The sequence below is a fragment of the Amphimedon queenslandica genome, unplaced genomic scaffold (assembly GCF_000090795.2).
Source record: "Amphimedon queenslandica unplaced genomic scaffold, v1.1 AMPQUscaffold_13450, whole genome shotgun sequence".
Lineage (NCBI taxonomy): Eukaryota > Metazoa > Porifera > Demospongiae > Haplosclerida > Niphatidae > Amphimedon > Amphimedon queenslandica.
In genome coordinates, this window is record NW_003546314.1 from 235483 (window position 1) to 248485 (window position 13003).

At 35.8% G+C, this 13003-nt stretch overlaps 2 protein-coding genes across 2 annotated transcripts; one reads left to right on the top strand and one right to left on the bottom strand.

Moving 5' to 3' along the window:
- Positions 1 to 59: 59 nt before the first annotated feature.
- On the bottom strand, positions 60 to 6998 carry LOC100638510 (serine/threonine-protein phosphatase 4 regulatory subunit 4-like). Its single transcript, XM_019995245.1, has 22 exons — positions 6710 to 6998; positions 6418 to 6594; positions 5880 to 6030; positions 5752 to 5825; positions 5586 to 5692; positions 5270 to 5377; positions 4663 to 4784; positions 4388 to 4513; positions 4039 to 4259; positions 3812 to 3898; positions 3569 to 3679; positions 3430 to 3510; positions 3193 to 3375; positions 3027 to 3062; positions 2691 to 2796; positions 2415 to 2545; positions 1878 to 2081; positions 1389 to 1466; positions 858 to 1137; positions 722 to 778; positions 428 to 590; positions 60 to 345 (listed from the first exon to the last, which is right to left on the bottom strand). The coding sequence occupies exons 1-22, from the start codon at positions 6791 to 6793 to the stop codon at positions 270 to 272; spliced, it is 2763 nt and encodes a 920-aa protein (XP_019850804.1). The 5' UTR covers positions 6794 to 6998; the 3' UTR covers positions 60 to 269.
- Positions 6999 to 7209: 211 nt separating this feature from the next.
- On the top strand, positions 7210 to 12003 carry LOC100638638 (transmembrane protein 87A-like). The gene is made up of 18 exons (XM_003385756.3): positions 7210 to 7419; positions 7477 to 7550; positions 8343 to 8410; positions 8547 to 8636; positions 8730 to 9168; positions 9338 to 9399; positions 9480 to 9660; positions 10362 to 10461; positions 10507 to 10600; positions 10702 to 10779; positions 10929 to 11037; positions 11097 to 11155; positions 11201 to 11304; positions 11354 to 11421; positions 11474 to 11544; positions 11611 to 11663; positions 11724 to 11754; positions 11837 to 12003. The coding sequence occupies exons 1-18, from the start codon at positions 7316 to 7318 to the stop codon at positions 11876 to 11878; spliced, it is 1827 nt and encodes a 608-aa protein (XP_003385804.1). The 5' UTR covers positions 7210 to 7315; the 3' UTR covers positions 11879 to 12003.
- The last annotated feature ends 1000 nt before the right edge of the window (positions 12004 to 13003 follow it).

The following is a 13003-nucleotide window of genomic DNA, read 5'->3' on the forward strand; positions in this document are numbered from 1 at the left end:
TTGTTCTTATAGCATCATCCAGGCACAAGGTTCTTTTAATATTAAAAACTTAAATTAAATTTTTTTATAGTCAGGAAAGGAGTTTTTCCAAGAAATTTACTGTGCAATGTGCATCATTTTTATTATTAAAATAATAGTCGAGTGAGAAAACCAGTTCAACCAGTTAGTAGTATTATATTTATTAGTATTATTAGTATCTGTGTGTGTGTGTGTGTGTGTGTGTGTGTATACAACGTGTGCATTTCATTCGTTTTGTTCTTAATGAAATACTAATTATAGGAGCTTCCCCTCGTTGCTTTTGTGGCATGTGACAATTGAGATTTCTTTGAACCTGATGCTGGAGAACTGAAATAAAAGAGAGAGAGAGAGTTATCATATTAGATATAATCATACATGTAGATGTTTATTATAATGTTAGATACGTTACCTTTTACTGGTTGTAGATGGGGGAGAGGATGACAAAATTTCTCTTGATTTTGCTCTATTTACAGTAGGCGAGGATGATCCAGGAGAAGGACAGAGGCTAGGAGATGATCCTCCAGTAGCTGATGTACGCTGCTTGCTTGATCCAGTACTTAAGAATCCTTTACCTACATGGACAGCACGTTAATTACATGTACATGTATGAAAATATTAGGTAGGTCAGTAAAATAGAGGCATAGACATTATGGTACAGTGTGTATATTAGTACAAGTATAAAGACATGCTAAATGTACTGTACCTTTATCATTACTATCAGTAGACTCTATGGATCCTTTACGCTTCTTGGTAGTACCAGCTAAGATAAATGTTACATCAATAACCATTCCCTCTCTCTCCCTCCTCTCTCTCTCTCTCTCTCTCTCTCTCTCCATTACCTGAAGCTGATGATGCTTTCCCTCCTTGTCTTGCAGGATTAGGTGAATTAGTGAGACTACATGAACCTGAAGTCGTAGAGTTTAATCCCAAACCACTTCCTTTCCTTGTAACACTGGGACTGGACTTCTTTGCACTAGATCCACTCAGTTTCTTACTAGCTAGAGACCTTCCCATCCCAGGACTCTGACCACCCGCTCCTCCTCCTCGATTTGATCGACGGAAATCTGCCGATAATTTAGTGGCAATTGCGTCTTTGTCTCTCTCCCTCTCCTGCTCTTCCTACAATGAGTACACAATCTTGAGCAAAATATTATTATTTAATAGAAAGAGAATATTATGTGATAATTATGCTATCATTTTTTGACCAGTGACACTGATCAAAATGCATGCATACACACAATACAGTTGTCCATTTATTTCCATGTACATGTACATGTACATGTACAATGTACAACTACTTTACATGTGTATATAGACATGAATGATTAATGCGTATGCATGTACATGTAGACTGTACATGCATAACTAACATCTTTCAATAGTTGCTGCTCTTCGTCTTCTCTCTCCTTGTCAATAAGATCCTCTTCTAACAATGAATGTGGTATCATCTTGAGATAGGGAAAAGAGAGAGAGAGAGAGAGAGGAAAGAATGTAAATACATTAGAACTGCAATGCATGTAAATACAAGTAGAACTGTATTTTTATATGTACATTGTACATGTACATGTAGTATGTAATGGTACATACATGTAAGAGGCATGTCCTATAGTACACATGTACATGTACATTGTGCCCTGAACTATAGTACTGTACAATGGTTTATTTTTGTGGTAAAATATATCCTCACAAATTTTGTGATGCGTCCTTCATCATTCTGTGAATTATTACATGTACTGTACATGTACTTTTGTCAAAATTTGTAGGAAAACAATTTTTGATTTTTCGTATCAAAATCTGAGGAATTTGTTCAAAAAATTTGATCAAAAAAATACATTGTAAACCAGTAAAAAAACACTAACTGATTGTATCCTATAGTTAATCTTAGCCATTTCTTTTACTGCACAGCTAACAGCAGCAATGGTCTCAGCGTCTTTATCCATGAGTAGTGTGGATATGGTTGACTCAAAGGCTTGCTGCTTCTCCCTATCAGTGGGAAGGAGGATGATTGTCTTTAGCTGAGAGAGCAAGGAACATAATTTGAGCCTAACATTACTGGAAGGATCCTGGGGAAAGAAAAAGAAAATGAGAGAGAATAAGAGAGACATAGAGAGAGAGTACAAAATTAAATACATGTACAATACATCTGTCACGTACATGTACATGTATACGTAGCTGGAAAGTTTTGTGGCCAAAAACTTTTGGGTTTTTGTAGTTTGGAATGACACCACAAAATTAAAAATCATGCATTATTATTAGCAGGTTAATGAAAGGCATGGGTACTTGACTGATGATCCACAAAAATAAAAACCACAAATAGACTGAGATCCACCCAACCACATAAGTTTTTTTGCTAGGAAACTTTCCAGCTATCATGGTATTGTAATCTAGTGCTGTACTTTAGATAGGTCTAACAGAGCCGAGTAGAATCCCTGCTCCTTAAAGAACTGTCGAGAGAAGTTCTCCAGAATAATTTGACAAACATAAATGAAGAGTAGCCTCTGCTTGTGACTCTCATGATGTGCACAATCTGTAATGAAGCATAACATGTAATGTAACGTACTGTACATGTACATGTAATGGTACAAGATCTACATGTATATGTATGTACATGTACATGTATGTACATGTACATTTATGTTAAATTTACATGTACATGTACATGCGTGTCTTGCCTAATATAAATTGTGAGCAGATTTCTCTCCTTTGCTCAAGTTTTCTGATGTATTTAATGTAAGAGCATAGTGTCCTCAGAGCAGCTAACTTGACAGGCAACACGTACTAAGAAAGGAGAGAATAACCATCATCAATTACATGTATAATGTACATGTACAGTGTATAATATTATATGTAAATTTCCACTTCACCATTGATGCATGGTTTTACCCACAAAGGCAGTCCACCCACGTCCCAAATTACTAATTAAATTCTGAACATGTGTACATGTACATGTACATGTACATGTACATGTACATGTATCAAACAAATTAAGTTAATTTCCATTAACTCACAGTGGTTGGTGTTGTCATGTCATGTACACTGACTCCCTGTAAACAAAACATACAATGTACAAGTAATTACATGTGTGAAAATAAAAAACACATGCACATGTACACAATAACTCTTCATATATACATGTATGTACATGTAGATGCATGTACATATACATGTACTTACATTTCTAGAAATACATTTCCAATAAATTGGAACAAATTTAGAATAAAGTTGATCCGACGTCATGCATCTGGTCAAACAGGATAAACTATCCAGGAGGTTACTGTGCAGTCGCCACTGACGACAGGACGAGGCCAACTGCTCAAAATGAAGCAACGGCTGTATCAGCTCAGGGATACCTGGTTGCTATGGACATAACAAGAAATATAAAATAAAGTCACGAGACGGTTTATGACTCACTCGCGTTTTGGAGTCTAAATTATGAGCCACAGCAAGGACTTCTATGATATCAGGGATATGATCTACAATAGCAGACAGTACCTGTGGGGGCGGATATAAGCAATACATATAACACATGTACATGTACATTAATAGGTACCTCTATGTTGTCATCGTTCAGTAATGTGGCAAATTCTTTAGTGATTTTATTGCTCCTATCACCAAGTATCGATACAACCTCGTGAAAACCACTGGCTATTGTACGCCTTACCTGATCATAAGAAAAAGAATTAGCAAAAGAAAAATGAAATGTACATGTACATGTACAGTATATGTAGTAGGAGAAAGAGAGGATAAGGAGAGAGCTAGTGGTGCAGTTTAGTGTAATAGCTAGTGTATGTACTTTTTCATGTTTGTCACTTATCATTGACTTAAGGATTGTTATTAATCTATTGGTGTCCTTCAGACGATCAGCAAACAGCATCAATGCCTGTAGAATAATTAATAACACCATCAACACTAGAATAATACATACTATAAGTACATGCATGTACATGTACAATCTACATGTATACACGTGTATGTTGCATAAACTACATGTACATGTACTGTATATGCTAAAAGACGTACTGGCATATTATAAGCACATAGTCTCCTGCACTCAGCTCCATCATCATTAGTGATGTGTGGAGAGAATGAGTTCCTTGAGGCCATGCTGGTACTTGAAGATGTTATCTGTCCCTCAGTGTGAGGGGAGAGGATTTTGGAGTCGGTAGACACTAGAGATGACGTCTGGGAGAGCTTCTCAAAAAGCTTGAGCATTTGGAAACTCTGATCCGTCGTTAAGTATCCTTAAAGATACATGATGAGAGATACATGTATATGTACACAGTATAAACAGGCATTTCACACAAAGCATGCATGAAGTTACGCACTACATATACATGTATGCATGTGCATGTAACTGTACTCTTCTTACCTTTCAGTTCATGGGCTAAGTGTCCAATGATTTCAGATGATTTAATTCTTAGTCTCATCTCTTTACCAGTTTCTGATTCCTCCAATAGCTCCATTACCAATGGAACCACAGTCTTTTCTAACGAGTCTATAAAAATACCAATCATTATACATGTACATGTATAGCTACATGTACATGTACATGTTAATGTATTGCACTGTATGCCTGTATCATGTAAATGTACATACATGTACACATGTGTATAATGACTGTAGTACACTGTACATTCTTCATACTTTCATCCAGTGATGGCAGCAGTTCTGTTATGGTGACCATTGCAGCACATCTCACACCAACTTCTTCATCTCTTGACAGCTCAATCACTTCAGGTAGAATGAACATACCACATGAATCACGACTGCAGCAAAAAGTAGCAATAATAATCGTATACATGTAAGAGTATATGCATTCTGATTTACATGCAAAAATAATGGTACAGTAGATGTACATGTACATGTGTACAATATTTGAACATCTTAGCATTAGCATCATTAGCATTAAAAATAGTAAATACATGCATATAGGATTTCTGACAGGATTTTGGCATAGTGCTAATGCAGCTTCTTGTCAGTGTGCTCAGAAATTGGACAAAAGGCCTTGTACTATTACAGCTAGGATATTTGACAAAAATCACAAAGAGAAAATTCTCCATTTTAATATTTTTTCCTGATACATGTACATTGTAGATGTCCTAATGTTGTGTATCAACTTTGAGTTGATTCCAATAAAATTTGGATTTGAAAAAAATTTAAATTACTCAAAAATGCTGCATACTTTGTGGGAAACCTGTACATACATGTAAATGTAGTAAATTAAAGCTATTTTATATGCTCATGCACGTACCCCATACACTTGGCAAAACATGCTAGCTCTCCACACATTGTCTCTCTAACATCATTATCAACATCTTGTGCCAGTGCCTTGACAAGAGAAAGTAGCTCTTGCTTGACCCTAAAGAGAGGCAGAAGTACATTGTACATTGTATATGTATAATGCATGTACGCATGCATTTATATGCAGAATTTTCAGCTAAAAATTGCATGAATACATGTACAATGTAGTTCATTGATGCTGAGTCTTAGCCTTTTTGCGGATACATAAATGTATATATCATGTAAATGTTATTTCTTAATGTTCATCAATTTCATTTATTCCATACCAGTTTGCCTCTAGACTACCAGCCATTTTTGCTATGATCTTGCAGCAGGTTTGGCGGGAAGGCACAGGCTGAGACAGCTGCCCCCTTAAGCGTGCAATGTTCATTATCTACAAATGCACAGTACAACTTTTAATAACTGCAGACTCATGCAATGAATGAAAGTCACCTTATGCTTCAGTGTGTCTTTAGGTAAATATGGAATTATATTTACTAGTGTATCAAACCAGTAACTGCCAATGGCTAAAAGAAAGAGAGAAACTTATAATAAGCATACTAATTATAATATTGTACTACATTGGTTCTTATTTTCAAAATGACTGAGTACAGCTGGTAGAAAAGAGCTAACAAAGACAGATGGATCCACTATGTTATCCTTTGCAACCAAAGAGAATATTTTACTACCAGTTCTGTGGAGCTCGATATTTATACTGCTATGGAAAGACTCCTAATGGGAGAGAGAGAGAGAGAGAGAGAGAGAGAGAGAGAGAGAGTGCTATAAACAAGGTGTGCTGTAAACAAGGTAGATCTTGCAATTGGCTGTAATTAATACAAATGTACATGAAAAGGTGTTTCTTATATAAATAGTCAATATAAGGATGCGATGGTATTTAGTGACTATACTACTCTTGATACAAGTCAATAATAATCCTCTAAGTTGCAAAAAGTCACACTTCAACCAGCCAATAAGCATTTCAGTGGTCTGCTCTCCCTTTTCCTTACCCTGGCTCCCTATAGTATCACTTATAAAATCCATCATACGCAATCGTTTCTATCTTTAATATTGTTTATGACAATACTATAATTATAAATAATTATCATTTCATTATCTTACCAGTAGCTTAGGTACTATCTTATCGATGACACCTTGTTTATTGGCCACGAGTAAAGATGGTAACTGCTCTATGACCCACATCTTCTGAACATCGTAGCTGCTTTCGACTAGCAGGCAAGCTTTCTCAAACACGGAGAGCTTCTCATCGACACATAGCTTCTCAATTTCATCCAGTGACTAAAAACAGGAGAAAGAAAATCATTCTAGGACTAGTAGGATAACAATCATCAAAGATGCTTGCAGTGGCTTGTAAATGTGCATGTATTCGTGTGCTTCGCAGTGTCCAGCATACCTTTTCCGGTTTTATGTTTTTCTCTAGTCTAAACTCGTCCACGTCGGCTCCTAGAAGGAGGATGTCTGCTGCAGACCAGTCCATGGGCGAGCTCCTCTCTCCAGTCGAGGTGGCAGAAACGAGAAGGGGAGGATTGTAAGATTTCTTTATCGGCTATCTGGCGTCTCTGCTTTTATCAGGAGGGGCCTTCCACATTTGTTTGACTAGTGTTGACCTAGTATTGATGTGTAGCTAGCAGAAGTCTTGCCTTTCACTGGAATGCTATGGCAGCCGGTAAACAATCTTCTAATTAATGCGCACCAGGAGATACCACGCCCACTTATTGGTAAGAGGTGTGGTTTTAATAACTTATTCTTTTTTTAGTGTAAACTGTATGGTCCTCTTTTATAAAAGAAAGCCAGTGACACTTTTATCAAAATTTAGCTCAATGTCAATTATTAAAAGCAATCTAGAGCATATTCCATTCATAAGTCTACCAAGCAAAAACTTGCAAAAAAATAGTCACACAAAACCACGCCTATTGTAGGTGTGGTCAGCCATCTTTCATACGTGTCCAAATCTTTGTCATCTTCTTCAGTCTTTGCATTGCTCCTCTCTTCTTTCAGTATGCTCCGATCTGTCTTCCTCCTCCTTTGCTGCCTTTCCTTGTCTTTAGCAGTACCAGATCACGGGCACAATAAAGTGGTCCTCTTTAATAACACACAGACACGGTGAGTCCTTTCACACATTATGGTGGGTGTAGTTTAACTGGTTGCCTTCTCTTCCAGCTCTGGCTGTACCAGTTTGACTATGGCAGGAGGCTCAAGGATAAGAGTGTCACTATACAATGCAAACATGTCAGGTACTACTAATAATAATTATCATTATTATTTACCTAACCAATAAATTTTGGAGAGAAATTTGGCATTTTGATGGCCATTCATCAAAATAAAACCTTCCATTATGATCCATTATGTGCATGCTCAATGGTGAAATTAAAACCAGCTACTTGTTCATGTACTAATAATACACTGTCTGCTTATAACTTGTTTATTTTGTTTGGTAATGTTCTACAATGAAATTATGTTCTATTATAGCAGCATTCTTATCGTTTTAAATGTGTTAAATAAGCATTAGCTGTTGGTATATGAGTGACTGTATGCCTGTACATGCATATTGGTAATGAATTTTAAGAGTTACATTGTACATACATTTGTACATGTACATACATGTACATGTAGTCCTAGTGCTTATTTATGTTTGTTTCAAGTTATCATAAGCACTCTTTAATGATAGCACTCATTAACTGGTTCATATCAATTAGCTCCAAATTTTTGTTTGTTAGAACTTGAATAATTTTTTAAATTTATTTCATTTTACCATTTAAATTTAATATAGTGCTACATGTACATGTGCATACTAATAGAAATACGTTAAGAAAATTAATAATAATTTGTCAAGTGAATGCTTTAACAAAAATTTTTGACCGACAAAAATTTAGAGCTGTACAGTAAAATTTGTTGTTGTTTTTGGAGTGTATTTTAACTCTGTCCCTCTTTCCATTCGTGTGTTAAAAAATTAGAGCTATTAGTTACATGTAATATATTTGGTGTTTTACTTTTTTTCATTAGCAATAATTGTTGTTTGTTTTTAGCTCACGAGGCTGTAATAACCTTCAAGATAACTTTGTACGAAAGCCAATGTGAAGCCATTGATAAAAAGGTATAATGCAGTTTGTTCACTTTAATTACTAACATCTAACTGAAGCTCATTGCTTAATTACTATGCTCTGCATGTTTACTAGTCCTGCTCTCTTTTCTTACTGTCTCATTTTTTCTTCTTTTTCTTTCCTTTACAGAATTGTGCTATTAGGACAGTTGATGAAATAGTTATGACTAATACTCAAGTCTTTAAAGTCACAAGTGGACGCGACTATATTAATTTTCATGTTAGTAAATGCTTTTTTTTCTCAGCTAATTTATTAACACTCGTGAGTCATTAATTTTTTTCTCTCTCTCTCTCTCCTTTAATATTACATTAGTCTCAGAAGAAACCATCCTCTGCTGCCAATAGCACAAATACAAAGAATGGTACTGCTACAACAGCATCTAAAAGGAGTGCAGCTAGCACTGAAGTTACAGCAGCCCCTACTGATGGTGCTACTACTAAAGCTCCTACTGATGGTGCTACTACTAAAGCTCCTAATGATGGTACTACTACTAAAGCTCCTAATGATGACACTACTACTAAAGCTCCTAATGATGACACTACTACAGCAGCCCCTACTAATGGCACTACTACTACAGCTCCCACCACTCCACCACCTACAGAGGCTCCTACTACCACTGTACTTATTAACAATGCCAGCAGTGTACCTGATGACCCCGAATGGGCCACTTTCACTACTAACAACAGTGGAGTATTTGATGTAGTCATTGAGGCCACTGCTATGAAGAATGATATCAATTTCAGTCTTGCTTGTAAGTACTTTCATTATTGCTTTTAGTTTAAGCATTTCCTAATTAAATTCCTTTTATTAAAAAAGTTTGATTCTTATTTATTTATTAAAATTAAATTTAAAAAAAACTTTAATTAATAATAATAATAATTTTTATTTATTATTTATATATTTATATATTTTTTTTTTAGTTCATGTTGACATGAAGAATAAATATGGATACCTAAGCCTTGTGGACTATCCTGCTATGATAGTAATAATGAATATTAGCTATGTGTACTACTATTCTCCTTTCTCCTCTCTCATTTTCCTTCCTTCTCAATCCTATTCCAGGTGTACAGTATATTGATGATACTCTATATATTCTATGCCATCCTCTGGCTTGTCCTAATGGCTTTGGAATACAAGGACCTCGTTAGACTTCAGTTTTGGATCCTTGCCGTCATTCTCCTCGGGTTTCTTGAGAAGGTTTTCTTTGTTGCAGAGTATGGAACTGCCAATGGAGGAATAGATTGTAAGAGTACTATATTGCATACTGGGTTTCTCCACAGGATTTTGGCATAGTGCTCGTGGAGCTGATCTTGTTCAAAATCAGATTTTTTAAAGTTTTTAAAGTTGCTAAAAAATTAGGCCAAAGTTCCTGTACTGTAGTACCAGGCCTGGTCTTTGCCCAAATTTTGCCAAAAATGACTAGGAGAAAATTCTCCATTTTAATAATTTTTTTCTGATGCACATACATGTTCTCATGTTGTTTAGCAAGTTTGAATTGATTCCAATCAAGTTTGGATTTTTTACGAATTTTTAAAGTTGCTCAAAAATTAGGCCAAAGTCCCTGTACTGTAGTACAGGGTCTTTGCCCAAATTTCGCCAAAAATGACTAGGAGAAAATTCTCCATTTTAATAATTTTTTCTGATGCACATACATGTTCTCATGTTGTTTAGCAAGTTTGAACTGATTCCAATCAATTTTGGATTTTTTATGAATTTTTAAAGTTGTTCAAAATCAGGCCAAAGTCCCTATACACTATTATGAGACTTTGGCCAAATTTCACCAAAAATGACTAGGAGAGAATTTGCAATTTAAAAAATTTTTTAATACATCAAGCATGCTTTGTGGGAAAGCCATCAGTATAATGTGTCATACTCTTATGCCATAATATAATGTACACTTACATTATGAATTTTATTTTACTTATTATTATCTTTTTACAACAGCCTCTGGTTTGATATATGTTGCTGAGATTGTGTCTGCAGCTAAGAGAGCATTGTCTCGAGTATTGATCATTATTGTTTGTGAAGGATTTGGAACTGTCAAGTAATCCACAGTACACCTCGTCCTTCCTTTACATACTCCTTATAGACCAAGGTTGGGTCATCTTCTTACTAAAGTGGTATTTCTAGGCTTTGTTTATTTTATCGTTGCTTTCATTGATGGAGTACTAAGAGCCTCAAAGGTTAGTTAGCACACAATCTTGATAGTATTTATTCAGATATTAGCACAGTTCTAGTGACTGATCATTCTCTGTCAATCCCTTAATTGGTTTTATTTATTTAGGGTATTGGTAATCATGGATTAACTACAATGCTTACCTTTGGATTATTGTTCCTCCTTGATACTGGAATAGTTTACTGGATATCCACTTAATGCATTAACACTTTTTACCCTCTCTATATGTAGAGCTCTGCCATTACTTAGCATTAACACTCCTTACCCTCTCTTATTCTCACCCACATGTACATGTACATTTGACCTTTACTTATACTTTCCTTAATTGTTCACACATATTTTCAGCCCTCATCAATACCAGGAGGAACTTGAGGGTGAGGAAGAACACAGTTAAACTGGCATTGTACAATCACCTTGGATATGCACTCATTGCTACTGTCATTGGTTAGTGACAATAACCTCTCATTAATTTTTTATACTATAACATATAATCAAAATTTTAGCTTCTCTGACATTCATTATCTGGCAGTTCATATACATTACAAGGAGTAACTGCACTAATGTGAGTAAAAGTAACCATTGACACTATTAATTTTTATTGATTTAGGATTGGAGGGAGATGTGGTTGATTGAGTGCTTCTGGCACATGTTGTTTTGCTTCATGCTGTTAATAGTTATGATAATATGGAGACCTTCTGCTAACAAACTCAGGTAGGTTGTATCACATGACTCTCACATGTCTACATTGCTATGAATACAGGTTTGCCTACTCACCTGTTAGCAATGGAGACTCTGATGAAGAGGAACAAGGAGCCAACAAGAACTTTGGTAATTATTATAATGTTTAAATATTGTTGTTATTATTAATTTTTTGTCTTAGAAACTGTAAAAATGCGCCCTGTGAGTGGAAAGTCAGAATCTACCAAACAGCAATTGACTTCAATGGAGGCTGTGAGTACTTTATATTTTAATCTTTGTTTAAAAGCCAATTTTACTGCAATTTTATTTTTATACAAGGAGGAAGATTTGAAATGGGTAGAGCAAAATCTACCAACGACTGCTATTGATAAGTGAGTGACACTACCCTGCATCTAACTGATTGTATTATAATAAATTATTCTTATTACTAGAGCTGCACAAATGGTTCTTGATTCTGAAGAGGTACTGATTATATTATAGTCCTGTTTCAATTGTCACTTTTATCTTTTTTTTCCCTCACTCTCTCTTTTTATTTCCCCTACAGGAAGTAATGACGACTCGTTTTGAAGCCTCTAAGCTAAATTAAGTCGATTTTCATTGGCTGCATACAAACTGTGCACACAATGTACACTGACTCAATATTAAAATATTATTTGATTGAAAAGGAGTGTATCGTAATCCCTTTTTAAATACAGAGAATCCTATAGGCAACTTAGTAATTTATAGCTTGGGGGATCGGGTGGGAATGAGAGTGTATCTTCATCTTATGACAATGATGACATAAAGCTTTAGTAATGGTTAGGTGCATGTGCATGACCTAATTTACAATGACTTCATTATGAGTTTTTATAAAATAAATTATCTAGGATTCTACACAGCCAAGAATTTTAATTTGAATCATGACTGATATCAATCAGGATCAGCCTGATACATTCCTGTATCATGGATTTTGGATTGGATTTTGGGCAGCCTGCAAAGCAATTGATCTAGTATGATACAATCATGATGATAATCCATAATACAACCATGCTGGTGTATGGCCCAGAGCAACAGACGTAATTCCAGATTGATGCCAGTCAGGGCTGTATCAAAATAGACATCAGGCTTGAATCATTGATTTTGGGTAGCGGCCCGAGCTTGTAGTGGCCTGTATCAGAGATGACACAGTCCGATTCTTGGCTGTGTAGCTTTTAGACTAAACCCAACCGCACCCAGAGATCTACTGTATAGCTAGAAAATTTGGAGGAGTAAAGCTTTGGCGAATTGAGGTCCATTCGCCAAATTTGTAGTCTCCAATTTGATAAGACAACATAGAAGGCTTAGAAGCATAGATCTACACAGAGTTAAAATTTCGCCAAAATTTTAGCCTCCAAACCTGTTATAGCATAGATATTATACACTGAACAGGATTGGAAACAGGATCACGTGAGCGCAACCTAGTTTGCCGGGAACTGGTGACCGTAATGGAGATGAATGGAGAAAGTTTGTGGGACTCTAGCAACTACATCGGACGACAAAGCAGGCTAGTAGGAGCCTTTATAGCTACCTCTCAAGGGTCTTTAGTGGAATAAGGCATCTATTAGTGCTTATATCTATGTTTCAAAAAGTTATGGCGTGCTAAAACAAAGGGATCTTAAGCCAGGATGCCATTACTCTCAAACTAACAGATGCGCACCATAAAAAACGTCTTAGTCCACTGTAGGATGTTAAG

What these genes read in the sequence shown, in the direction of transcription:
- LOC100638510 (XM_019995245.1), bottom strand. Translation starts at nt 6,793, where the DNA reads ATGGACTGGTCTGCAGCAGACATCCTCCTTCTAGGAGCCGACGTGGAC. An exon ending in TAAGTGACAAACATGAAAAA is followed by an intron (nt 3,680 to 3,811) that starts GTACATACACTA and finishes TCTTATGATCAG; the next exon opens with GTAAGGCGTACAATAGCCAG. An exon ending in TACTGATAGTAATGATAAAG is followed by an intron (nt 591 to 721) that starts GTACAGTACATT and finishes CTGTCCATGTAG; the next exon opens with GTAAAGGATTCTTAAGTACT.
- LOC100638638 (XM_003385756.3), top strand. Translation starts at nt 7,316, where the DNA reads ATGCTCCGATCTGTCTTCCTCCTCCTTTGCTGCCTTTCCTTGTCTTTA. An exon ending in ATACAATGCAAACATGTCAG is followed by an intron (nt 7,551 to 8,342) that starts GTACTACTAATA and finishes GTTTGTTTTTAG; the next exon opens with CTCACGAGGCTGTAATAACC. An exon ending in GAGTACTAAGAGCCTCAAAG is followed by an intron (nt 10,601 to 10,701) that starts GTTAGTTAGCAC and finishes TTATTTATTTAG; the next exon opens with GGTATTGGTAATCATGGATT.